Source organism: Phyllosticta citribraziliensis (genome assembly GCF_038025025.1).
Source record: "Phyllosticta citribraziliensis strain CPC 17464 chromosome Unknown J3D65scaffold_8, whole genome shotgun sequence".
NCBI classification, from domain to species: Eukaryota; Fungi; Ascomycota; class Dothideomycetes; order Botryosphaeriales; family Phyllostictaceae; genus Phyllosticta; species Phyllosticta citribraziliensis.
The window spans coordinates 2034304-2056305 of record NW_027117345.1 but is presented as its reverse complement, the minus strand read 5'-3'; the positions used below and the strand labels follow the sequence as shown (position 1 = coordinate 2056305).

The window sequence follows — 22002 nt, the reverse complement described above, 5'->3', positions numbered from 1 at the left end:
TAAGCGAGTCTTGGCCCTAGCGCCCACGGTCCGCCGGGCAAAAATCGCAACACCGACGACCCTCCTCGCCTCTGCTCAGCGAGACGACCAACCACCCCGTCAATCCCACAGGACCTATCGACACCCGACCGCCACGATGGTGAGCATCCCCGGCCCGCGAATCGCTGCGGCTTCAGAGCTCGCAATTTTTTGCTCCCCCACGAGCCTCTGGGCGACGACGCAATCCAGCGCACGAGGGCTGACGCAGGCTCTCCATTTCTAGGTCCGCTACGCTGCCACCCACATCGACTCCGCAAAGAGCGCTCGCGCTCGTGGTTCCTACCTCCGCGTCTCCTTCAAGAACACCCGGGAAACCGCCCAGGCCATCAACGGCTGGAAGCTCGACCGTGCCACCAAGTACCTCGAGAATGTCACCGAGAAGGTTGAGGCCGTCCCCATGAGGAGGTACGCTGGCAGCACTGGCCGCTGCGCTCAGGGTGAGTCGTGTCCGTCGCAGAATGGGAATTTTTGCATTGGGCCGTGGGAAACGGAAATGCAACACCTTCAAGACAAGGACAATTACTGAGACGGCGCAACCACAGGCAAGCAGTTCGGCGTCTCCAAGGCCCGCTGGCCCGTCAAGTCCGCCGAGTTCCTTCTCGGCCTTCTCAAGAACGCTGAGGCCAACGCCGACACCAAGGGCCTCGACACCAGCAACCTCATCGTCAAGCACATCCAGGTCAACCAGGCCCCTAAGCAGAGGAGGCGCACTTACCGTGCGCACGGTCGCGTATGTTTGGCAAATCCGGGGTAAACCAAGCCATGGGACTAACAAGCATTCAGATCAACCCCTACATGTCCAACCCTTGCCACATCGAGCTGATCCTCACCGAGGGCGAGGAGGTTGTCCAGAAGTCCCCCCAGGTTGCCCACCGTGAGGAGGCTCGCCTCAACTCCAGGCAGCGTGGTCTCCGCGTCCGCCAGGCCATTACTGCTTAAACGGACGTAGTGGGGTGGTTCGGGAAATGAAACGGACAAAATGGGGTTTACGGGACCTAGTGTCGGTGTTTCGAGAGTCTTTTGAGGTCGGATGGATGCATGGGCAACACATGCGCTTTTTTCACCTCACTCGAGGTCTACGATATCACGTTGCTAAAAAAAATCGATTCGACCAATTGGACTCTGCGATCCTGCGCCAGTCGTGACAAGAAGCTGCCCAAAGCCACGACATGGCAAGCCGGGGAGAGATGAGGCAAAGTAGAAAAGTGCATTTGCAGCTGCTGCCTCGTAAAGCACCTGCGGATCCACCTCAAACTTATGTACTTTCGAAACGAAGACGAGTCTATTTCCCATTCCTGTCTATGCTCTGCTTTCTCTCAACCTCCGAGGTATCTCTGCGTGCCGGAAAAGTGAACACAAGCCCATTGTCAACGCCGACTCCTGTTGCCTCGAGACAACCCTCCACTCACAGCTTGGACGCGTCTGCTGCGGAGCTGGTGGATGGGATCGGCTCTCCCGTGTTGATCTTGTCGTTGAACGCATTGGGATCCGTCAAGAAGGCCTCATCGCCGGAGAATTTCCTATGACGCCGTCAGCAAACTTGACTCTCGCATAAGGGCAGTATATCAAACTCACCAGCCTCGCTCCTCGCCGCCGCTCAAGAAGCTGCAGTCGCCGTTGATCTTGCAGTCCCAGCCGCCACCCACGCCGCGGCCATCTCTCCAAGGCACGCGGGGAATGTCGTGCGGCTTGCTGACGTCCCACCTCTCGACGTCGACCTGGCCGGCGGTGCCACGGCGGTCGAAGCGGCTCAGCGAGCAGGTGAAGCACTTGAAGTCTTCCTCGCCCTCGTCAGGCGGCATGCGGCCCGTCAGTGTGCGGCCAATGGCGATCATGCTGGCGGCATGCGTGCAGATGAGCAGCGTGCGTGGTCCGCGCGGGTCAGCATCCAGCTGCTCGATGACGCGGTGCAGCGTGTATGCGATGCGGTCGTGGAGGTCTGGGATCGACTCGCCGTTGGTTGACGGCACGAGCAGCGGGTTGTAGTCCTCATCCAGTAGGGTGGGGAAATGCGTTGACAGCACTGCGAGCGGCGCGGGTGAGGGGTGGTCGAAGCGGGCAAGGCCGTAGAATTCGCTGTACCGGCGTACTTGTTAGCCTCTGTATTGTATATTCATGGTTTTGTGCGCCTCTGGAGCATTCGCACGCTGCGCTCTATACGATGGTGGAGCATTCGCGCATAGCGCATTATCCCGTTCAGGAGCATTCACGCGCTGCACTGCGTCCAGTTTAGGAGCACTCATACGCTGCGTAGCAATGCATCCAGCGCAGGAGCATTCATGGCGTCCGGTCCTGGGGCATCCACGCGATGTGCTGTGTCCAGTCCTGGAGCATTCGCGCGCTGTGCTGCGTCCGGTTATGAAGCATTCGCACGCTGTGCTGCGTCCAGGCCTGGAGCATTCTCGCGCTCTGCTGCGTCCGGTCCTGGAGCATCCATGCGTTGTGCTGCGTCCGATTCTGAAGCATTCGCGCGCTGCACTGTGTGCGGTTTTGGAGCATTCGCGCGCTGGGCTCTGGGTAGGAGAGGGTGTCCACATACCCAAGTCCATTCTCCACCTTGATGCTCTGACCAGCCAGTCTACCTCCCTCCCCAAACAATTTCTCGGCCGTGGGCTTCAGCGTCTGCAGGCAGCGGTAGAAGGGACTAGAGTAGACGGCGTCGACGGGAGGGTCTAGCGACAGCAGCTTCTCGGCCAGTTGCGCTGCCTGCTGTTCGCCATAGCTTGCTAGTGCCGGGTCTGAAGGGATGCCGGTCGGGGTCGTGGTAATGTTGGATTTGTATTCGCCGGTGTTTGGGTTCACCACCCAGTTCATGCGGAACTAGACATTGCGGCACCAAGTTAGCACATGCTGTCTTGTGTTGTCGCAAGGCCCTGCAATTAGACTCGCAGGTCGCAGGCATCGCGAGTCCCTTGCCATGGGTTGGATGCGGGGACTAGGGCCCTGTCGATCCGCTGATTCTATAGGGCTGAAGCATGATTAAATGTGCTGGGCAACTTACTCCGTGGCGCACAACGTAAATGGTTTCCAGGACCATCTTGAAAGTGTCGGGGGTTTGTCTTGGTGTTGAGCGTTGATCTGTCTGGGCGGGGTGACGGTGATGATCCGGCTAAAGCACGAGGAGAGAATGAAACACTGCCTCGGTTCAACACCACGTTTGGACTTGGGGCTTGACCAGTGAAATTCGAAAGAACAAATCTCGTATAGCCAGATGCTTGACCAACTCCTGATGACTGAGAGACTACGGGTTTTAGGCCAGCTGTTTAAGGCTTGACGTCACTTGATCAGAGAATTCACGGGAACTTGAAATTAATGGTGTACGGCCTGATCTTCGGTCGTAAAGTGGGTTGCATTTCTAATTTCAGAATTCGGTGCGCTTGATGCAAAACTGGCACGCGTTCACCGATTGATATGCCTTTTTTTGACCCCCTCGATGTCCTTTTTCCCAGTCCTCCTACAGCTAGCCAACATTCTAGTAGAAGAAACCGAGGATCTTGCCAGCGACGTGCTTTCTCCTGGCCTCCTCGTGGTCCATGATGCCGGCAGAGGTGGTGAGGACGATGCAGCCGAATTGACGCGAGGGAAGGAGCTTGACAACCCACTTCTCGAGGTCGCGGAGCTGGACGTTGTAGCGGGGGCTGATGACACCGGTCTTGTTGAGGCGGCCGTTGAGCTGGACGACGATCTTGCCGTTGCGGTGGTCGTCGACCTCCTCGAACTCGCCGATGTAGCCTGCGAACGAGTTGTTAGCGAATTGTTGCGAAAGATTAAACGTTGAACATCACGGAGAATCAGAGAACGTGTAAGATCTTCGCAGATTCAATCTTTCGGACACTTAAAGGCCATTGGTTGTGGGGCAGTCTCAACCAGTGGCTAGTTATCAGCCCGATTGTAAGAAAAAAGTTCGAACATACCGTGCTTCTGCATGACCTGGAGGAACTTGACAATGACCTTGGACGAGGGCCTGATCAGGACCTGGCGCTTGCCGGCCTTCTCGGCATTGTTGATGGCGTTGAGGGCGTCGTTGAGCACGCTAGTCTTGACCATTTTGACGGTTGCTAGAGATTCTCGAGTGGCTCTTGGCTAACTGAGGTATCTGCAAGCGGAGAAAACATTAGCCTTCAGTAGCCCTAGAGCGCAAAGAGTGCCCCCAGGTAACGAGACCAAAAGGGTTCTTCAGCTCGTGTCGCGAAGGGGGAAGCGTGTCAAGGCGCGCGCCTAGGCATTTCCAGCCCGGCCGGCAATGATTGCTTCCTCCAGGCTACCTGAAGGGCACTCCCATTTCGAAATCAGACATACCTCGAGGAGGACGGGATGGGGTTGTCGAAGCGTGCTGGTCGTGGTTGTCGGCGTCGCGATGTTGAAGTTTGCGGCCTCGCGAATTCGTTTTCGCGGTGCGCTCGCTTAGCGAGGCCCGAGCGTTGGCGCTAAGATAAGGTGGTCAAGATAACGCACCTCCCGACTGCCGCGCTGGGCTGCTCCGCATTGGGTTGTCCATCTGGAGAAGACGTGGCCGGACCATCCTCAACACCTCTCACATTTCACGACTTCGCTCTCGTCTTTGAAAGCTCGAACCAGGGGAAAATACAACGAGACTATAAGAGACCACCTTCAAAGCTTTTCAATATCCTCAAGCCCGACAAACCTGTCGGAAAATGTCCTGTTGCATCGAGCATCGTCCTCAAGCCACGCCCGACTACCGGCCACAACCTCATCCTGCCCATCCTACCGCAGCTAGTGATGTCAACTACTTGGTCCTCGGGCGAGGGTCCAGCTCATTTAACGCGTCGATAACGACATCACCCTGATCCATCTCCAACACCTTGGATCACAGCAGCCTTTGCTCTATTCCACGCGCATCATCTTCGAAATGTCTTCGGAAGCTTGCTGCACCTGCGCGTCCCTCCTCTCCACCATCCCGCCTACTTACGACGAGAAGACGGAGAAACCAGCCCAGCATGAACGCCGGCTTGACTGTTGCGGACGCGCCATCTGTGCGCGCTGCATGACCGACAACCCGCGCTTTGCTACCTACTGTCCTTTCTGTCAAGTATCGTCGTTGCCGTCTTCTCTTCCTCAAGGTCTCCGAGATCCGCCAGCGTACTCGCCACCTGCGTCGCCTCGGCCTTCTCACGCGACTCTGGCTCCCGTCGAGTTGAACGAAAGACCTCCGCCATACTCTCCAAGTGATTCCATTGATGTGCCGCAGACCAAGTCCGGCGAGCACGCCCCTGATGTCCTACACTTTGTAGACCCAGAAAACGACACCGTCGCGTCCCTTTCCCTGGCATATGGTGTGCCGGTGAATGCGCTGAGGAAAACAAACAACGTATTTGCCGACCATTTGCTCGTCGGGCGACGCACTGTTTTGATACCAGGAGAATACTACAAAGGAGGTGTCAGTCTGAGCCCACGTCCGGTCGAGGGCGAAGAGGAAGAAGCCCGAAAGGCCAAAGTACGGCGATGGATGGTAGCGTGTAAAGTTTCAGAGTAGGTCAACTTGCTCCCCGCACTCGAAATCGCTGACAGTCCTTCCAGTTATGACATTGCTCTGCTTTACCTCAAACAACACGACTACAACTTGGATGCTGCCATCGAAGCATTCAAAGAAGACGAGCGATGGGAGAAGGAGCATCCTTTGCACAAGGGAAAGAACAAAGCCTCCGCTGGACGAAGTAAATGGTCGTTTGGTGGAAGTCTGACTGGCCAGCTCTAGATCGCGCTGCGAATGTATTCCTTTGACATTTTGTCGTCGGTCTCAAAGTGTAAACCGTCAGTGTTTTGATGACCAGTGGTCGGCAAAGAGACGAAAATGCTTGACACAGTTTACTTCAAATCACAGGGTTTTCAGTTGTTGGTTCGAGGTATGTTTGGCCCACATCCCACCCTCTTGAGCCATCAGCCCTATTCCTCTTACTCCAGTCAGTCGACCGCTCCCTCGGATATTCCAAGCGATCATCCGCCTTGTGGTGCTTGAACTGCTCGAGACCGCATGGGTCGCACACATGCTGGATAAGCGCCCGCCCATTGCGAGCAACCCACCAATCAGAGCCTCGGACCAGTTTCCTGCAAGCGCCTGGTCAGGATTGCGGTCTTCGAATAGCAACGCAGGAGACCACAGTCCCTTGGATACAATTGCTCGCATTCGTTTCACAAAGAGCCCCTGCAGCTCGCGAATGCTGTCATCCCGCGTCCTTGAAGCTTGATTCGACGAGCAGAGGACCGTTTGGCGCTCAGCACAAGGCTTGTCGGCGACTCCAGCAATTTGGCGCCATTTTCGACCCGAATCGACCGCCGGAAAAGTGACATAATCTATTCTGAGTTTCTCGATGCGGTCTTTTTTGTTTGGAGCCCTGTCAAAAATCCAGACGTGCAGGTGCTGTGGCGCATCCCGCGCTCTGTTAGCCGCTGGTGTCTGAGCGGGGGACAATCGAAGTGAATGTCTGCCGTATAAACGACAGAAAGCCCCAGCGACGATTGACGGATACCATCGCTGTGCTGAGCATTCGCTCCCCAATCGCCTCTCTTTTTGTCGAATTCCAGGCGCTGTTGATCCTGTGCCATTTCAATTCTATTCTACCTTTGAGTCAAGTTTTTCAAACATACCGTACATTTTCACCACTTCATTTTTTCTTCCAAGATTTGGACAAAATGAAGCTCTCGGGGGTTCAGATGGCACAAGTGTGCCTTGCAGCACTCGTCTTTTGCCTCAGCGTCGCCATCATGGGCACGGCGGGCCACACGCTCCAAACCTACCGCGGGCAATCCGGCACTAATCCATATTGGCTCCCACTATGGAGCGAGCACTTCAACGTACGGGGAACAAACTCGCTGATCGGGTCGGCCGCCTTCTCAACCGTGACGACGCTCGCCTTCATCATCTTATGCTTCGTACCCAAGGTAAGCCAAAAGCGCACCAGCTGCGACACTCTGCAGTCTCACCACCACCGCGGTCCGAAACAAGCAATTGGAGAAGCTAACCGGCTGCGCCTCAATTGGGGCCTTGCTCGCATGTGCAGTTCAATCTCCCCAAAAGACCCACGCACTTTGCTTTTCTAAGCATTCTCCTCACGTTGCCGTCGGCCTCGGTCACCCTCTCCATCGTCGTTTACGTACACGTCCTCAACTACGCCAGTCCGCGGACCGAGACGATTCAGACGTGGACGTGCAAGCTTCGGAACCAGCGGCCACTGAACGTCAACGCGGCCGTGCCGAGCGGCGTCAGTAACCACCAGTTTGGAACTCTGTGCGCGGAGTCGGTACGCATGATTCCTCGATCTAGGACTCGCACAAATTATAGCAAACGCTGATGCCGGAGCAGAAATTCGCCCACTACACGTCCCTCGTCGTCTTCCTGCTGCAAGCCATCATGCTGGTGGGCGCGGTGCTCGGCTGGGTCGTCGACAAGTGGCACGCGCACAAGAACCGCAAGCAGCAGTGGCAGGAGACCAGCTCCGTCGTCGAAATGAATATGCATCTGGGCCCCAACTCGCGCTCCGACACGGAGAACAGCACCGCGACCACCGACGTGGCTGCCGCTGCCAAAGACGAGGAGCTCGGCGCTGGCACGCGGAAGGAGACGCACGTCTCGGTCCAGCCGCTGCGGAATATGGCGCCTTCGAGGTATTGATTGCGTCGTTGTTGTTGCTGTTAACGCCTTGTTTTGTTGATTGGTTGCAACCTGCTTGTTGGATTGATCTGGCTTGTTTGCTCGCAGCGGCGGCTGCGGCGGTGTTGGCTGTTCTGTTCATCTTGCACGACGTTTTCGACAGCTCACTCGCTCACTGCTTGTCGCCTCTACTTCGCCTTTTTATCCGCCAACCATCTCACCGCACTGGCTGACGCGTCTGCTTTTGCGTGCGCCTAGGTTGACCAAGTCGCTACGCCGCTGGAAGAGAATACGCCCCCGCCGAACCAAGTATTGAAACGAGACACATGGAGGGACGGAATGATGGTTGCATTGTCTCGATTCGAGCCGAGCCGAGAAGTCGGCACAACCCCTGAGGACGGAGCCTTCTCGTTGACGAGATGGCTTGCTCATTATTCTGACTTCAATACGTTTCGTGGAATTTTGGGAACATTTGCGTGTGGCGTTATGGATGCCATGATGATTATGGAGCGCAACATTTACTTGGAGGATTTCTCGTTGAAATGGCTCACGAACTGATTTTTTGCGTGGGTGTAGCATGAATAGCAGAGGGGCCAAACAGTTGAAGAAGTCGGCAGACTAAATTCATGCATTCATGTCTCGTAGGCGAGTCGCCAATTCCTGACATTCCCTTCCACTACCCTTCAAGCCTCATCCGTTCTACTGTCTCTCAGAAGCCAGCTGCTCGCTCGACACCGGAATTCTCTCCTCCGCAGCCGGACCGCCAACGTTGCCCCTGTTTCCTACGCTCGCAGCTCCGTCGCCGAGCTCCTTGTCCAATCCTCTCTGGCTCTCGAAGCCGGGGACCTTCCCGCTCACTGTCTCTCCCTTGTTGCCGACGAGGCCGCCCTGTGCCAGGCCAGCCAGGCCGCCGCGCTGGTGGTCACGGTGCGCCTGGCCGTCGTGGTGGAGTTCAGCGCTCGTCTGGCCTGAGCCGGGGTGGCCCAGTCCAGTGTGCACAGAGGCGCTGGTGGATCCGGGGATGGTGTCGGCGGCGGAGGCATGTGCTGGGCCCGTTGCCGTGTCGGTGGGGTCAGGGTTGGGCTGGTGCGTCTTCGATGTGGGTGCCGAGCCCGGTGGGTATGCTTCTGCGTGGAATTCAGGTGCGCGGTCGGCCTCTGAAGCTAGGACACCGGGCTTGTGCTGGGTGGGGTGTAAGCTTTGGTTGATTTTCAAAAGTGGCGAGGGGATAAGGGGTCAGCGTGAGAGGGGGGAAGCAGAGGTACTTACGCCGCCAGTCTCGAGAGGTTCCGAAGGAGGGACGCGCGCGTGAAACTCGCCGGGCTGGTTGGAGACACCCTTGATTGCGTTCTCGTCCCTGGTGACAGACATGTTGGAGTTGGAGTTTTGGAGGTCGGAAAAGAGTTGGTGTTGTTGGAGAAGATGGATTGGTTGGAGGTCGTGTGATGAGAGAGTTGGTGTGATGAATGACGGAGGCTGTAGCAGAGAAGGATTGCGGCTCTCTTGTACCCCGCGTGAGCAGGAGGCAGGCGCAATGATGTAAGAGGTTGTTGTTGGTTTGCTCTCACCTCAGTTTGGCATGTACTCATGGTGACATCATCCCGCCGCTCACCTACGTTGGACCCGTTTGATGGCGCCACACGATTCCAACTTTTGCGTCTCCTGCTTCTCGATCTTCAATGACATCTCGATCCAGCCTGACATCAGCTTTCTGCTTTTCCATTTCCTTCCCCTACCCCTGATTTCGCCCCTGCGCCTGATCAGGCCCGCGCTCTTCAAGACGCTTGTGCGCCGCAGCTCTTGTCCTGGCTTGTTACACCGCGCGGCAGTATTCGATATCTTCATTTTGTGACGATGCAATGCTCTTTTGCTTCTGCTTTTGCTCTCCGACCGCTGTCATTGCTGATGTCTGTCTTTCCTAGCACGACGGTCGGCGTACGTTTTAGGAACCAAACGCTTCTCAAACTACAACTGTCGAGAAAGTCAGCCTGTACTACAGAAAGAAGATGAAGGCCAAAAAAATGAAAGTTCGAGGTACTAAGTCGAGCGATTGCGTAAGTTTCAAGCAACATGGATGCGGCGTAGCACCCGCCGGTCTACCTCTTGTCAGACGCGACTTTTTCACCAAGCCTGGACCACAACACTAAGAGCAGGTCAAGCGAATTTGGGCCCCCCGAAAAGAAGGGAGATTGCGTTGTTGGTGCTGTCGGCGTGCGGCACAACAGCTCAAGGGTGTCAGGGTATCAGCATCAGCATGGACAGTGCCCGGCGATAACCACCACTTCTTGTTCACAACCTCGGTCTCCGGGCGCTGGCTTCTTCATCCCAGAGACGATGCAACCCTCAAAGATCAGCCACTTTCGGCCACTCATGCAAAGTTTCAAACATGGCCAACAGAGTCAGCGCTGCAGCCGTCCGCTAGTCACGAGTCGGTAAGGCTCGCAAGGACTATGGATGCGCAAGCTTCGACAGCTAGCACGTCATGCCAAAAAGCAACCGAATTGCTGCACTACATATTCGCAATCCCCAACGTACATGGCGATAAGCCGTGCTCACGCGGAGCATGTACCGAAATTTCCTTTCCACTCCCTTGCATGCGTTGCCGTGAGCCGCTGCGCGCCGCGTGGACCATTGATACCAGCATCACAAATCATTTCAAGGGTCCACCGCACCCCATCAGCTAGTAATTGGCCCGACTAATGGTCATCAAGCTTTTGACTAGGTGCAGCTGCCGAAACTCAAACTAATAAAGGCCGTTTGCCGTGCAAGCTTGTCTTCCTCTTGCGGTAAACAGTAATGGCGAACCTCTTGCAGACTTTCAAACGGCCATTCGCCAGCTCGACTCCAGCGGCGGAAACGTCTTCAACGGAGGACTCGTCTGACATACCAAACGAAGAGCACAGTCCTCCCGTCGGAGAGTTGGCCCTGTCGGAAACGGCAGCAGGAGGGCTTGGTCGTCACTTGGGTTTGTTCTCGACCACCTTTCTCATGTATGTTTTGGCAAATGCTTCGACGAAATGCGCGGAGCTGACCCAAATTTCACAGCATCGGTCGAATAATAGGCACTGGCATCTTTTCGACGCCTTCGTCCATTACCGAAAGTACCGGAAGTGTCGGCGCTGCACTACTGCTATGGACCCTGGGTTTGCTCCTCAGTTTTGCCGGCCTCTTCATCTGGTTGGAGCTTGGTTGTATGATTCCGCGAAGTGGAGGAGAAAAGCCCTACCTTGAGGCAGCATACAAACACCCAAAACTTCTTGCTACGACCGTCTTTGCAACTCAAGCTGTGCTGCTCGGATTTACCGGTATGTTGTGCCAATTGTTTCTTACTCCCCCTGCTGACCCTTTTTCAGCATCTGGATGCATCGTTTTTGCTTCCAATATCATCGTCGCAGCAGGACGCACCGCCACTGAATGGGAGAAACGCGGCATCGCAATTGCCGTCATCTCCTTTGTAACGGTCCTCCATACCTTCTTCCCAGGAACCGGAGTCAAAGGCATGAACGTCATTGGCCTGATCAAGATATTCACCCTCTGCTTCATCGTAGTAACTGGATGGGCCGTACTTGGAGGCTCAAGCTCCAAAATCCCGGACCCATACGCCAACTTCCACAACTCCTTCGCCGGCAGTGCTACAAGCGGCAACCTCTACGCAACGGCGCTCTTCAAAGTGCTCAACAGCTACACGGGCTGGAGCAATGCAGCCAACGTTCTCAACGAAGTGAAGAATCCAGTGCGCACGCTCAAAATAGCTGGTCCGCTTGGTCTCGGTATCTGCGGCGTGCTGTACCTGCTCGCAAACGTGGCATACTTTAGTGTAGGCACGATTGAAGAACTGGAAAACTCAGGGGTCACGATTGCAAGCTACTTCATGACCAAAGTCTTCAACAGCGCCGGCGCACGCGCGCTCAGCGTGCTGGTCGCAATCTCAGCTCTTGGCAACGTCATGACGGTGACATTTGCGCAAGCTCGAGTCAACCAGGAACTCGCCAAAGAGGGCGTCATCCCCTTTCCCCGTTTCTGGGCGAGCTCGTGGCCGTTTGGCTCGCCGTCCTCCGGCTTGCTCCTCCATTTCATACCGAGCTTCATCGTCATCGTGGCCATCCCCTTTGGCGACGCGTACAACTTCATCCTCGACGTCGAGGGGTACCCATCCAGCGTCATCAACACGTTCGTCGTCATCGGCTTCTTCTGGCTGCGCTACAGCGAGCCGCACGCCCCACGCCCCTTTCGCGTGTGGTGGCCCGTCGCCATCTTCTACCTGGCGGCGCAGTGCTTTTTGCTCATTGCCCCCTTCTTGCGGCCGCCGGGCGGCAAGGGAGACACCAGTCTGCCGTACTGGCTTTACCCCATCGTCGGTATTTCGATCCTGGTGCTGAGCGTCGTTTATTGGGCTGTGTGGAGGAAGCTGTTGCCGTGGTTGGGCAAGTATAGGCTGGAGCCAGTGCACGAGAAGTTGACCGACGGCACGCGAGTGATTGTTTACAAGAAGCACCGCGATTGATTGGAGTGAGTGAACACGGTGGTGGATGGGTTTGATCTAACGGGAGAAAATTGCATGGGGGATTAGCTACGTATGGCATGGAAAAGTTGTTTGGCGCCTTTGCTGCGGCGGTGGTCGAACGCTCCTCGATCTCCTTCTTTTTAAAAGGACGAATGCTACTCGTCAACAGTCATCCTCAGATATATGACTTTCGGTGAAAGTGATTCACTGCCAGGGAGGGCAGCCCGCCCTCCCTCTCGGTTGGAATACCGCCGACCCTGAGTATCCACCCGCCCAGACTTTCGTGGCGGGCAGCCTTGATCCAGGAAAAGATGGGATGAGGAAACGAAAGATGACAGGGGAGAAACGGGACAGGAAAAAGTCTTTCTATTGTCCAGGAAGGCTGGAGCGTGGTTAAGCGACGAGTGTTTGCCAGTGTATCTTTGGATGGGTCACTGGCACCGTGGCGCTGCGAGACTTCGTTAAGAGGGCGGATAGAGAAGTTGGCAATGAATTGGTGATGTGGAGAGTAATGGTTGATCGCGCTGGACGAGGACCGTTTATGCGTATAAAGCGTCACTTTGCGCCGGCAACCCAGGGGAAAAGCAGGGTCCGAGGGTCCATAGTGTATGACTTGAATCCATCCTTTCCGTACCAAGCTGCTCGCCAACAGACAAGGGTTCAGACGGGCACAGAGCCAACTAACTTGACAGCAAGCCTTCAAAACTGTAAGCAGCCTATCGACTCGAGCAACCCACTCATCACCACACCAACACAGGCTTGACAACCTCGCCCTTCCCCATCTCCGCCACGGCCTTCTCAAACTCCTTGACGCCCCAAAACTGCACGAGCCGCTCGACAGGAAAGACGCCGTCCCGCCACCAGCGCACCATTTGCGGAATCGACTCGTCGGTACGGCAGTGTCCCTGCACCGCGCCGCGATACGTCTTGCCGCTGACCATGAACGACTGCATGTGGAGGCTCAGCGTGGCATCGGGCATGCCGGTACCAACCTGGATCACGCGGCCCATGTAGCGCGTGCCGTCGAGCAGCGCGGCGACGAGGGCGGGCGACGCCGACGTGTCGATGCAGACGGTCGCGCCCAAGCCGTCGGTCGCGTCGCGAATCGCGTCTGCCACCTGCGCCGGCGCGAGCCCGCTCGTGTCTATCGTGTGCGTCGCGCCGAGCGACCGCGCGAGCTCCAGCCGCGAGGCCACGCGATCGATGCCCACAATCGCCGCGCAGCCGCACATCTTGGCCGCCATGACGGCCGCCAGCCCGACGCCGCCCAGGCCCAGAATGGCGATGCTGTCGCTCGGCTCGGCGGCAGCGACGTTGATGACGGTGCCGCTGCCCGTCTGCAGGCCGCAGCCGAGCGGCGCGAGGAGCTGGAGGTCGGCGCGCGAGAGGTTGAGGCTGGACACGTTGACGACGCTTTTGGACGATACGACCGTGTGCTTTGCGAAGCTGCTCTGCCCGAAGAAGCGCCCGTGGATGCTGTCATTTGCCCCGGCGTCTGGTTTGGAAAAGGAGGGCTCGCCGACAAAGTTGATTTCGAAGAAGCGCGTGCAGTGCGATGGAGGGCCGGTGAGGCAGACGTGGCAGGTGCCGCAATAGGCAAAGGAGAGGAGCACGGCGTCGCCTGGACGGACCGTCGTGACGGCGCTGCCGACTTTTGTAACGTAGCCAGATCCTATATCGTGGTGAGTCTGCAGTCTTCAAGTCACAATGGTGCTTTTTGAACATACCTTCGTGTCCAAGGACGCGCGGATAGAAGACGGCGGGCACGCCTTGGTCGTCTCGAGTATTGCCGCAGTGGAGGTCGGTATGGCAGATGCCAGAAGCGACAATCTCGACAACTACCTCGTCTTCCCTAGGTTCTCTCAGCGTCACGTCTTCAATGGCCCATTTGCCCTCGGAGAAGGGCCCTCGCGACACAAGAGCTTGCGTCTTGATTGGAGAAACTTGGTCTGCCATTGCTTAGAGCGGCAAGGGAGGAGGCAATGGATGGTGCTTTTGAGATCTTGAGTCGAGGCTAGGGAGGCCAATGGCAATTAGAAAGTACTGTCTTTCGCTCGGAAACATTGTGAGAAATGAAGGTCGTTCAGGACCGGTATCGACTGCGGTAGTAGTGGGGTTTAGCTTATCGCAGCAGTTGTAGTCGGAGGGGCATGGAGAACGTGCGGGGATGCTGCCGCGCCGTCGGCAAGACATGCATAGACCCGGGAGCCGCAAAACCTTTCTTTACTCCAAGGAGCAGTCATCAGTCGCCTTTGAACTCTTTCCAACTGTGGAATTGTCAATGAGTACGCCTAGGAAAAGCCATCGTTTGGAATAGGCGTAGTGCTAACACAGCCAGATTTGTTTAGGGTATTTGAATCGATTGTTGTGATATGCCTGCTGCTGGGCAGTAAAGATTAACCAGGAAGACAAATTCGATCTGTTAGGGCAGGTTCCATACCCGCAGTTTGCTCCTAAACGCCCTGCATGCAGATCCGGATATTTCAACAGAAACCAAAAGCTCATCATGGTTGCGCCGATCCTCAGTAGTGTCCATCCGGCGCAGCAGAGTCTTGCAATGCACTTCAATACGGCCGCGGGCGCCCTCGTCCCCTTCCATACGGCGCTGGTTCCCCTCTTGGAATCTCGCCTCTCCTCCATTCTCCTCTTGGAATTTCGCCCCTCCCCCCGTCGTACCTTGGTCCTGGGCCTCTGCGTCCGTAGCCTCCCGCTCCGTACCTGTCCCCGAACCCGTTTTCCCTGCCTCTTCCACCATATTCTCTCGACGGAGGGGGTCCGTATCCCCGACTTGCAGGCACGGGAGGTGGACCTGTCGCAACGCTGCCGTCAGGTCCAGGAGGTAAGATGCAACATGACACGTAGTCGCCAATGACGAAGCGCGCGTCGGCCAGCGTCTTGTCGGCGTCGCCTTCGAGTCGGTCGAGAGCTGCGGCTGCGCGAGATGTCGGTGGCACGACGTCATCCTCTTCCACGCCGGGCCCACCGCCTCCAATGATTACGCTCCCCAGCTCTTTGCTCAGATACCGTCCTGGTGGCACATTGCCATTATCTGCGCCGCGTCCACCGCCAGTGGCAGCCATGGCGGCGCCTTTTGTGTCGGGGAAAATGAGGCGAAACGAGAGACGCGTTCCTATGGCGGGTGAGGGAAGGAGTGACGGCAGAGCAGTGACGAGCAGATGTGTCAATTCGCGCAGGGTACATGACGGCCAGGTGTAAATTTGGAGGTGAGGCGGAGGAGGGCTGTTCGCGTAGGGGCTGAACTCCTCAAGACGATGGAAGGCGCTTTGGCGGTAGAAGAGCTTGAGGAGAAAGGGTGTAGTTGTTTGCCGGTCGATCTTCGCAGCGGGTGTTGTAGTTGCCATGGTTCTGAAGGACCGTGGATTTTTCGGTCGGGCTCTGGTGTTGCGCGTGGGACACGATTCGGTGAGCGAGAAGGTTGAGGGAGTAGAATGACTGGCGACAGCTGCAAAGCTCTGGAGGGCCGATCGGGAGCAGTGGGCGGAGTTTGGTATTCAATGGTTGATGATGTTGAAGAAACAACCCGTCCGTCGCGTGTCGCAGCGCGGGCAGAGAAGCTTGGACAGTCTCCGGTCCACCAGACGGAACGGAACCGGACCTCCTTGGGCCGAGGCGGGCAGCCTGGCGCCGGGTGGGTAGCTCTTCCTCGACCTTCCTTGCAACTCACTTCAACCTCTACTTTCCACGCCACCCTTGCTCTCTCCATTCCCACCAATGTTTGACGTCGCCAACATGGACTTCGCCAAGCTCATGTCCGCGCAGATCGAAAAAAGCAAATCCAAAACTCCACCCACCGCTGCCGCAGACGAAAACAAAAAGTATCTCAAGCGCTCTGAGATCGAAGCACAACGACAAGCTGCTTACCTCGCCGAACAGAAAGCAGCCGAGCAAGCGCGGATAGAGAAGCTCGAGAAAAAGCGCAAACTCGAAGAAGAAGAGACAGAGCGTGAACATGAGCGCCAGGAGAAGAAGCGCCGGCTGGCCGAGCACTCGCGCAAGCTAAGAGAGGAAGAGGAAGAGGCAGAAGAACGGGCGCGCCGAAAGCGACTTGGATTGCCAGACTTGCCACCTAAGCAAAGCGAAAAGGACCAGACGCCACTGCCCGAGGGCGCGGAGGATATATCAGAGGAGGAGCTGATTGAGAGGTTGCGCAAACTCGCCGAGCCAGCACGATTGTTTGGCGAGACGCATAAGCAACGGCTGAAGCGCTACAAGAAATTGACGGGACAAGCTCTGGCGCCAAAGCTCACAGATGGACCCATACCAACAACGCTGGAACCAGTCAGCGGCGGAGAAATGATTGTGGATGTAAAGTTGCCCAAGGATGAAGCAGGCCGCAAGATCCTGGCGCGCCAACTGGCGTCTTACTTCAACATGGTCCTGAGCGAGTGGGAGATTGCGCTTGCGCAGCGACCTGACGAGGTTCAGAGCAGCTATCAGGGCAAACAGGCATACAATGCCATGGTGCAAGCCAAAGAGAATCTGCGTCCGTTCTTCAGGAAGCTCGAGAAGAATGAGATTGAAGACGGCGTTCTGGAGCCGGTGGTAGAGATTGTCAAGGCGGCCCAAGAGAGACGCTACGTGGATGCGAATGATGGCTATCTACGATTGAGTATTGGCAAGGCGTAAGTTGACTTCAACTCCGCTTTCATCCGGAGCCAAACTAATTGTTCCACAGTGCCTGGCCCATCGGTGTCACCATGGTTGGTATCCACGAACGTTCGGCTCGAGAGAAGCTGCACGAGAGCGACAAGGCGACTGCGCACATTATGAGCGACGAGACTACAAGAAAGTACTTGCAAAGCATCAAGAGGTGCTTGAGCTTCTGTCAAACAAGATGGCCGCCGGAGGACCAGCTGCAGCTCATGGGTTGATTGAGTGGGGTGGAAAAGCGGCAACCAATTTCTAGACAAACATTTAGACGAGCCGGTCGTTGAGCACCTTTGCCTGTACATGTACTGGTGACTGCCAAAATGAATTATAACTTGTAAAGCACATAATTCTGAAGACTTGAATGAAAACTTGAGGACCTGCCCCGTGCAAGTTCATCTCGAAGCATCGTCCACATCCCAAACACCGCCACGGTGCTAGATCAGCGGGCAGGCAAAACCCTCGGCGGACAAACCCCAACCACGACGACAAGCCATGCACGAAATCGTAACCCTCCAATTCGGCAACCAGGCCAACTATCTCGGCACACACTTTTGGAACACTCAAGTCAGTCATTCGAATACCTCTTCCAAACCCGCAGCATCGCCGCTTGTAACCTCTGCGCAACGCGTCGCCCAATCACGGCCACCGCCCACATGACGTCGCCGTCCACCACCACACCAGCATCTGCACTGCTAACATGCCACCCCCCAGGAATCGTACTTTACGTACGACGATGGAGAAAATGAGTCGCCGGTGAACCATGACGTCCTATTCCGGCCGGGCGTGGGCGTCGATGGCTCTGACACGTTCATGCCGCGGGCCGTCATTTATGACCTCAAGGGCGCGTTTGGCAGCTTGAAGAAGGTGAATGCGCTGTATGAGCTAGAAGAGGATGATGGCTCGAGGGAGATTCTGTGGTAGGTGGTTTGTTGGTTTCTTGCCGTTTTCTGATACTACCTCTTTTCCAAAACTTCTTCTCTTCTCCTTTTTCTTTTTTCCTTGCCTGTCGAAGCTGCTCTCTATTTCGCTTCTTTTCTCGCCTTCAGCACTCAAGAGATACGGAACTATCCTACAGATGGACTTCTGCATCCTCTTCACATTCTCGTCTTGATGCTAAGGCCTCGTGTGTACATCTCCGTTCTCCAACCGTGCTCCAACCCAAGTCTCTTATTTCTCTTCACTCTCTCTTCTCCTGATTCAACAACACGAACATCGACACCCTCTTCTCCCATTCAAAAGCACATCATTCCACCCTCCACATGCAGACCAAAATCCTACACACCTCTAACCCACATTTCCAGGAACAATGGCACAACCCCAATCAAATCCGAGCCTATCCTCCCAAGCGCATATACTCAAGCACTCGATGCAGGTACCAGCCCGCCGCCTCTCACCAACGACACAGTCCGCTACTGGTCCGACTACAGCCGCGTCTACTACCATCCGCGCTCGCTGGTCCAGCTGCACGAGTTCGAACTGCAGTCGCAGCTGCAGCCGTTCGAGTCGTGGGGCGTGGGCGAGGAGCTGTTTAGGGGCTTGGATCGCGAGCATGACTTGCTTGATCGGTGAGTTGACTCGTCAAAGACGATGGTCGTCTTGCTTCTTTGGGGGTCGGATGGTTCATGAGATTGATGGCGTTCTGACGATTGATGGCAGAGACCTCCGCCCGTTTATCGAAGAGTGCGACCAGTTGCAAGGCCTACAGGTGTTGAGCAGCGTCGACGACGCCTGGGGAGGCTTCTCCGCGCGTTATGTCGAGCGTTTGCGCGACGAGTTTGGCAAGCTGAGTATCTGGACGTGGGCACTCGAGGACGACGAGAAGCAGCAGCGGGTGCGTAAATCTACTTACTTTACACTATTCTCATCCTCCTTATTCCCCTTTCCCCCCATCCTCCCACATCAACGACATGCGTACCTTACTCACACAAACGCAGGACAAACAGCGCGCCCAACTCCACAACCGCGCCCTCTCCCTAACCGCCCTCATCCCCATCACCTCAACCTACATCCCCCTCCCCGCCCGGCCCTCACGCCCCCACCACCCCTCGTACCTCGCCCTGCCCCCCTCGCCAGCCCACCCCTGGTACACCAGCGCGCTCCGCGCCGCCGTCTTCGAAACCGCAACGCTGCCCTCGCGCCTGCGCGCCCACGACCCCGCCGCCGCCTCCCTCGCCGCCATGGAGTCCGCCTTCAACGGCGACGGCAACCGCCGCGTCGTCGAGGCCCGCATGCGCGTCGCCGCGCCCCGCGCCGTCGCCCGCCAGCTGCGCGCCCGCCACGACGCCCGCGTCGCGAGCAGCAAGTCTGGAAAAACGGCGCGCGGCGAGGCGGCGTCGACCCGCGTTGACGCCGTGGCGGCCGCCCTCGCCGACGCTGATGATCTGGAGGAGCTCGACATCGTCATGGGCGGCATTGCTCGCGACGGCGACGACGCCGCGGACCGCACTGCCCGCGAGCACGTCTTCGGCCGCGTCGAGACGCTGCGCGGGGCGTGGGCTACTGCCACTACTGACGGAGATGGAGCAGACGCGCCGACGATGGCCGCCCTCAACGCCGCGACGCGCGACCGCCGCTTCGCCAGCGCCGTGCCGCGCGCCTTCCGCTACGCCACGCCCCTGCTCTTCCCGGCGCTCGACAGCTTTCCGCGGATCTTTAACCTGCCGGAAGACGACGGTGACGATGCAGAGGAGGGAGACGGAGGAGGCCCGGACAGGAGCAGCGTCGCCGTCCGCACGGCGCTGGCGACGTCGTCGAAGCTGTCGAGCCGCCTGCGGCGCATGGCGCTGCTGGTTGGCCGCATGGGCGGCGTCGAGGAGCGCGAGGCGCTGTATGATGGGCTCAAGGGGTTGGCGGATGAGTATGAGGAGGGCTGGGACGAGGGCGATTTGGAGAGTGATGGGGAGAGCGAGTGAGGGAGGGAGGGAGGGAGGAAGGAAAAGCGCATAGCGTTGGAAAGGCAACAAAGGAAAACCTGGCACTGGTAGCTGTGAAGATTCGAAACTTGATTCCATATTCTCCGTCAACGGTGCCGCAGGCAGCTTTGCTGCCGCTGGCGGCTGCTGCGAGAAGCAACTCACCTGACCAAAATCCAACCACTTTTCCCCCCCTCCGTCGCCCATTCTTTGTCCTGTCCATCCATCCATCCATCCGTCAGACCAGCCAGCACCGGCCAGGGACAATCATCCGCTGGCCCGACTGACTGTCTGTCTGTCTGCTGCACCAACCGCCGAAAAAGTACCAACTTGAAGATCAAACCCCCACGACGCCAGCAATGTACATACAGCGGGTGGACATGGTACAGCAGAGATGATGCACCCGATCCATAATCTACACGTCTCTTTGTCCCACGCACTCAATCTTCCCTCGTCTCACTCACCCACGCCTGCGCCAACCAACACAACACGGGCAGCTCACGCGAGCGACGCGAAAGCGGCGAGCGACCACAGCACGTACGCAGAGACGCCCGAGAGCGGCCCGACCTGTAAAAGAGTATATAGCGGTAAGAGAAACAGCCGACGCAGGCAATCAGACAGCGCTGTAGCCGCCTCTCGAGTCGCCGCCCTGGAACGAGCTGACGAAGCGGCGGCCAATGTCCTTGGCGATATAGGGCAGGTCGCGGATCGTGTCGCCGTGGGGCACGAGGTCCCAGCCGCGGGCGCCGTAGCGGGTGTAGTTGAGCCAGCTGCCGAAGATGAGGTACGCGGCGACGCAGAGGAAGAGGCTGCGCAGGCACAGAGCGTCAGTGATGGTTCATCGTCGTCGTCCTCGTCGACGGCGAGAGGGAGGATGGAGGGACGTCACTTACATGATGATGAGCCAGGTGAAGAAGCCCCAGTGGTCCGACGACTTGGAGCCCCCGGAGCCGCCGCCCGCTGCCGACTCGCATGCGTACTTAGTGCGCCATTCTAGCCGCAGCGTCTTGATGTCGCCCTCTTCCTTGTAGCTCTTGAACCGCAGACTGCGCTTCTCGTCGTCGTCGTCTTTATCATCGCCATCATCGCCGCCCTCGTCCTCTCCCTCGGGCGCGTCCTCGCCCTCCGCCCTCCTCACAACACGCAAATCCCTTTTCTCCGCGCCCTCGTCGCCCTTTTCCTCATCATCGCCATCCTCCGTCTCGCGCTCGTCGAGCGGGTCGTCGAGGCCCTCGAGCCCCGTCCGCGACTCGTCGCAGACAAACTCAATCAGCGCCTTTTGCTCCTGGCCCTTCTTCTGGTTGAACGGGTACTTGCCGCCGCGCAGCTCGATGCGGAGGCCGTCCTTGTCCTTGTCCGAGTTGGAGTCGGAGTTCTTGAGGCGCGTGAATTTCGGGTCCAGCCCTTTGCCGCGGTGCAGCGTGTAGTCGCCCGCAATCGGCACCACCTGGTTGATGAGCGTCGTGTCGTCGGCCGTGTTGGTGATGTACTCGGTCCCGCATACTATGGTGTTGGCATCGGTGTCAGCTCAGCTTAGGGGAGAGGGCGGCCGTGGTGGTTGCATCTCGCGGTGCACGCCGTGACACGCCTGAGGGGAACTACTGGGCAGCCGGCCGGCCAGCCAGCCAGCCTGGCAAAAGATGACGAGAAGACAGGAGGAACACACGTACCTCTCGTTCCCTGCGGACACTGGTCGTTCTTATCTATGCCCTTGAGCGGCTTGAGGCTCTGACAAATGTCGACGGTAAAAGTAAAGTTGGAAATCGACGGCGGGTGTTCCTGTATCCAATGCACCGAGTGCGGCCCGCCGAGCTTCTCCAGGTTGTAGTCTTGCCCGTCGACGACGATGTCCTTGCAGTTGAGGTTGACGGCCTGTGCCAAAAGGGGCAGGCTGAGGATTGCTGCTGCGGCCGACACGGCCGAGGCCGCCGAGGATAATTGAGGGCGTCGCATTTTGAGGCGGGCAGAGGAGCACTCCTTGGGCTGCTGCTGCAACGGCGGCGGCGCGGCGGGGCAGAGGTGACGAGTGAAGGAGTTTAGAGGGCCCGGTCTGTAATGACGTTGGCGATTGAAGATGCCGTAAGCTGCTGGGATTGACGGGATGCCCGCAGTCTGCGGTTGATCGCGTGTTCGTTGGTTGAGAGGTGATGACGGGTCAGGTAGCCAGCCAGGTGCGTGCGGTAGAGTAGAGCCAGTACAGTACAAGCTGGGGGTGCTCTGCCAACCAACCGAAGACCGTTGGCCGACTGCCGACGCTAAGACCACCC

At 57.3% G+C, this 22002-nt stretch overlaps 12 protein-coding genes across 12 annotated transcripts; 5 read left to right on the top strand and 7 right to left on the bottom strand.

Annotated features, from left to right (window-relative positions):
* Positions 1-59: 59 nt before the first annotated feature.
* On the top strand, positions 60-1330 carry J3D65DRAFT_631118 (60S ribosomal protein uL22). Its single transcript, XM_066800889.1, has 4 exons — positions 60-139; positions 263-476; positions 582-769; positions 823-1330. The coding sequence occupies exons 1-4, from the start codon at positions 137-139 to the stop codon at positions 976-978; spliced, it is 561 nt and encodes a 186-aa protein (XP_066654129.1). The 5' UTR covers positions 60-136; the 3' UTR covers positions 979-1330.
* On the bottom strand, positions 1128-3247 carry J3D65DRAFT_631114 (histidine phosphatase superfamily). Its single transcript, XM_066800888.1, has 4 exons — positions 3041-3247; positions 2579-2859; positions 1615-2115; positions 1128-1559 (listed from the first exon to the last, which is right to left on the bottom strand). The coding sequence occupies exons 1-4, from the start codon at positions 3074-3076 to the stop codon at positions 1445-1447; spliced, it is 933 nt and encodes a 310-aa protein (XP_066654128.1). The 5' UTR covers positions 3077-3247; the 3' UTR covers positions 1128-1444.
* A 101-nt stretch (positions 3248-3348) lies between these two features.
* J3D65DRAFT_631111 (40S ribosomal protein uS8) lies at positions 3349-4389 on the bottom strand. The gene is made up of 3 exons (XM_066800887.1): positions 4339-4389; positions 3954-4135; positions 3349-3771 (listed from the first exon to the last, which is right to left on the bottom strand). The coding sequence occupies exons 2-3, from the start codon at positions 4084-4086 to the stop codon at positions 3512-3514; spliced, it is 393 nt and encodes a 130-aa protein (XP_066654127.1). The 5' UTR covers positions 4087-4135; positions 4339-4389; the 3' UTR covers positions 3349-3511.
* A 368-nt stretch (positions 4390-4757) lies between these two features.
* Positions 4758-6003, top strand: J3D65DRAFT_451480 (uncharacterized protein). Its single transcript, XM_066796358.1, has 3 exons — positions 4758-5529; positions 5578-5903; positions 5966-6003. Exons 1-2 carry the CDS (start codon positions 4910-4912, stop codon positions 5753-5755), a joined length of 798 nt encoding a protein of 265 aa, XP_066654126.1. The 5' UTR covers positions 4758-4909; the 3' UTR covers positions 5756-5903; positions 5966-6003.
* J3D65DRAFT_631106 (uncharacterized protein) lies at positions 5512-6939 on the bottom strand. The gene is made up of 2 exons (XM_066800886.1): positions 6410-6939; positions 5512-6356 (listed from the first exon to the last, which is right to left on the bottom strand). The coding sequence occupies exons 1-2, from the start codon at positions 6601-6603 to the stop codon at positions 5876-5878; spliced, it is 675 nt and encodes a 224-aa protein (XP_066654125.1). The 5' UTR covers positions 6604-6939; the 3' UTR covers positions 5512-5875.
* On the top strand, positions 6691-7669 carry J3D65DRAFT_669465 (uncharacterized protein; the record flags this gene model as incomplete). Its single annotated transcript, XM_066803203.1, has 3 exons — positions 6691-6939; positions 7059-7298; positions 7361-7669. The coding sequence occupies 3 exons, from the start codon at positions 6691-6693 to the stop codon at positions 7667-7669; spliced, it is 798 nt and encodes a 265-aa protein (XP_066654124.1).
* Positions 7670-8032: 363 nt separating this feature from the next.
* J3D65DRAFT_451577 (uncharacterized protein) lies at positions 8033-9308 on the bottom strand. Its single transcript, XM_066796360.1, has 3 exons — positions 9261-9308; positions 8918-9124; positions 8033-8830 (listed from the first exon to the last, which is right to left on the bottom strand). The coding sequence occupies exons 2-3, from the start codon at positions 9017-9019 to the stop codon at positions 8348-8350; spliced, it is 585 nt and encodes a 194-aa protein (XP_066654123.1). The 5' UTR covers positions 9020-9124; positions 9261-9308; the 3' UTR covers positions 8033-8347.
* A 743-nt stretch (positions 9309-10051) lies between these two features.
* On the top strand, positions 10052-12402 carry J3D65DRAFT_451897 (high affinity methionine permease). The gene is made up of 3 exons (XM_066796361.1): positions 10052-10638; positions 10694-10953; positions 11002-12402. The coding sequence occupies exons 1-3, from the start codon at positions 10445-10447 to the stop codon at positions 12150-12152; spliced, it is 1605 nt and encodes a 534-aa protein (XP_066654122.1). The 5' UTR covers positions 10052-10444; the 3' UTR covers positions 12153-12402.
* Positions 12403-12522: 120 nt separating this feature from the next.
* J3D65DRAFT_451950 (zinc-binding dehydrogenase) lies at positions 12523-14484 on the bottom strand. The gene is made up of 2 exons (XM_066796363.1): positions 13880-14484; positions 12523-13824 (listed from the first exon to the last, which is right to left on the bottom strand). Exons 1-2 carry the CDS (start codon positions 14106-14108, stop codon positions 12893-12895), a joined length of 1161 nt encoding a protein of 386 aa, XP_066654121.1. The 5' UTR covers positions 14109-14484; the 3' UTR covers positions 12523-12892.
* Positions 14485-14532: 48 nt separating this feature from the next.
* On the bottom strand, positions 14533-15742 carry J3D65DRAFT_631090 (putative Sin3-associated polypeptide Sap18). Its single transcript, XM_066800885.1, has one exon. The coding sequence runs from the start codon at positions 15512-15514 to the stop codon at positions 14717-14719; it is 798 nt and encodes a 265-aa protein (XP_066654120.1). The 5' UTR covers positions 15515-15742; the 3' UTR covers positions 14533-14716.
* Positions 15743-15902: 160 nt separating this feature from the next.
* On the top strand, positions 15903-19735 carry J3D65DRAFT_646910 (tubulin domain-containing protein; the record flags this gene model as incomplete). Its single annotated transcript, XM_066802302.1, has 6 exons — positions 15903-16795; positions 16849-16873; positions 17535-17740; positions 18125-18388; positions 18480-18654; positions 18758-19735. 6 exons carry the CDS (start codon positions 15903-15905, stop codon positions 19733-19735), a joined length of 2541 nt encoding a protein of 846 aa, XP_066654119.1.
* A 498-nt stretch (positions 19736-20233) lies between these two features.
* Positions 20234-21922, bottom strand: J3D65DRAFT_678744 (autophagy protein Atg27; the record flags this gene model as incomplete). The annotated part of the gene is made up of 4 exons (XM_066803667.1): positions 21406-21922; positions 20629-21238; positions 20355-20544; positions 20234-20302 (listed from the first exon to the last, which is right to left on the bottom strand). The coding sequence occupies exons 1-4, from the start codon at positions 21686-21688 to the stop codon at positions 20234-20236; spliced, it is 1152 nt and encodes a 383-aa protein (XP_066654118.1). The 5' UTR covers positions 21689-21922.
* Positions 21923-22002: the final 80 nt, after the last annotated feature.

Bases quoted from the DNA above. Each gene is read 5' to 3' on its own strand.
- J3D65DRAFT_631118 (XM_066800889.1), top strand. The intron at 477-581 runs GTGAGTCGTGTC...GCGCAACCACAG, and splicing joins CACTGGCCGCTGCGCTCAGG to GCAAGCAGTTCGGCGTCTCC. The intron at 770-822 runs GTATGTTTGGCA...ACAAGCATTCAG, and splicing joins CTTACCGTGCGCACGGTCGC to ATCAACCCCTACATGTCCAA.
- J3D65DRAFT_631114 (XM_066800888.1), bottom strand. From the start codon at position 3,076: ATGGTCCTGGAAACCATTTACGTTGTGCGCCACGGA. The intron at 2,860-3,040 runs GTAAGTTGCCCA...CGCAATGTCTAG, and splicing joins TTTACGTTGTGCGCCACGGA to TTCCGCATGAACTGGGTGGT. The intron at 1,560-1,614 runs GTGAGTTTGATA...ACGGCGTCATAG, and splicing joins GGCGGCGAGGAGCGAGGCTG to GAAATTCTCCGGCGATGAGG.
- J3D65DRAFT_631111 (XM_066800887.1), bottom strand. From the start codon at position 4,086: ATGGTCAAGACTAGCGTGCTCAACGACGCCCTCAACGCCATCAACAAT. The intron at 3,772-3,953 runs GTATGTTCGAAC...ACTCGTTCGCAG, and splicing joins CCAGGTCATGCAGAAGCACG to GCTACATCGGCGAGTTCGAG.
- J3D65DRAFT_451480 (XM_066796358.1), top strand. From the start codon at position 4,910: ATGTCTTCGGAAGCTTGCTGCACCTGCGCGTCCCTCCTCTCCACCATC. The intron at 5,530-5,577 runs GTAGGTCAACTT...CAGTCCTTCCAG, and splicing joins GTAGCGTGTAAAGTTTCAGA to TTATGACATTGCTCTGCTTT.
- J3D65DRAFT_631106 (XM_066800886.1), bottom strand. From the start codon at position 6,603: ATGGCACAGGATCAACAGCGCCTGGAATTCGACAAAAAGAGAGGCGAT. The intron at 6,357-6,409 runs GTCTGGATTTTT...CGAGAAACTCAG, and splicing joins ATGCGCCACAGCACCTGCAC to AATAGATTATGTCACTTTTC.
- J3D65DRAFT_451577 (XM_066796360.1), bottom strand. From the start codon at position 9,019: ATGTCTGTCACCAGGGACGAGAACGCAATCAAGGGTGTCTCCAACCAG. The intron at 8,831-8,917 runs GTAAGTACCTCT...CACCCCACCCAG, and splicing joins AACCTCTCGAGACTGGCGGC to CACAAGCCCGGTGTCCTAGC.
- J3D65DRAFT_451897 (XM_066796361.1), top strand. From the start codon at position 10,445: ATGGCGAACCTCTTGCAGACTTTCAAACGGCCATTCGCCAGCTCGACT. The intron at 10,639-10,693 runs GTATGTTTTGGC...CAAATTTCACAG, and splicing joins TTCTCGACCACCTTTCTCAT to CATCGGTCGAATAATAGGCA. The intron at 10,954-11,001 runs GTATGTTGTGCC...ACCCTTTTTCAG, and splicing joins TGTGCTGCTCGGATTTACCG to CATCTGGATGCATCGTTTTT.
- J3D65DRAFT_451950 (XM_066796363.1), bottom strand. From the start codon at position 14,108: ATGGCAGACCAAGTTTCTCCAATCAAGACGCAAGCTCTTGTGTCGCGA. The intron at 13,825-13,879 runs GTATGTTCAAAA...ACCACGATATAG, and splicing joins GCGCGTCCTTGGACACGAAG to GATCTGGCTACGTTACAAAA.
- J3D65DRAFT_631090 (XM_066800885.1), bottom strand. From the start codon at position 15,514: ATGGCAACTACAACACCCGCTGCGAAGATCGACCGGCAAACAACTACA.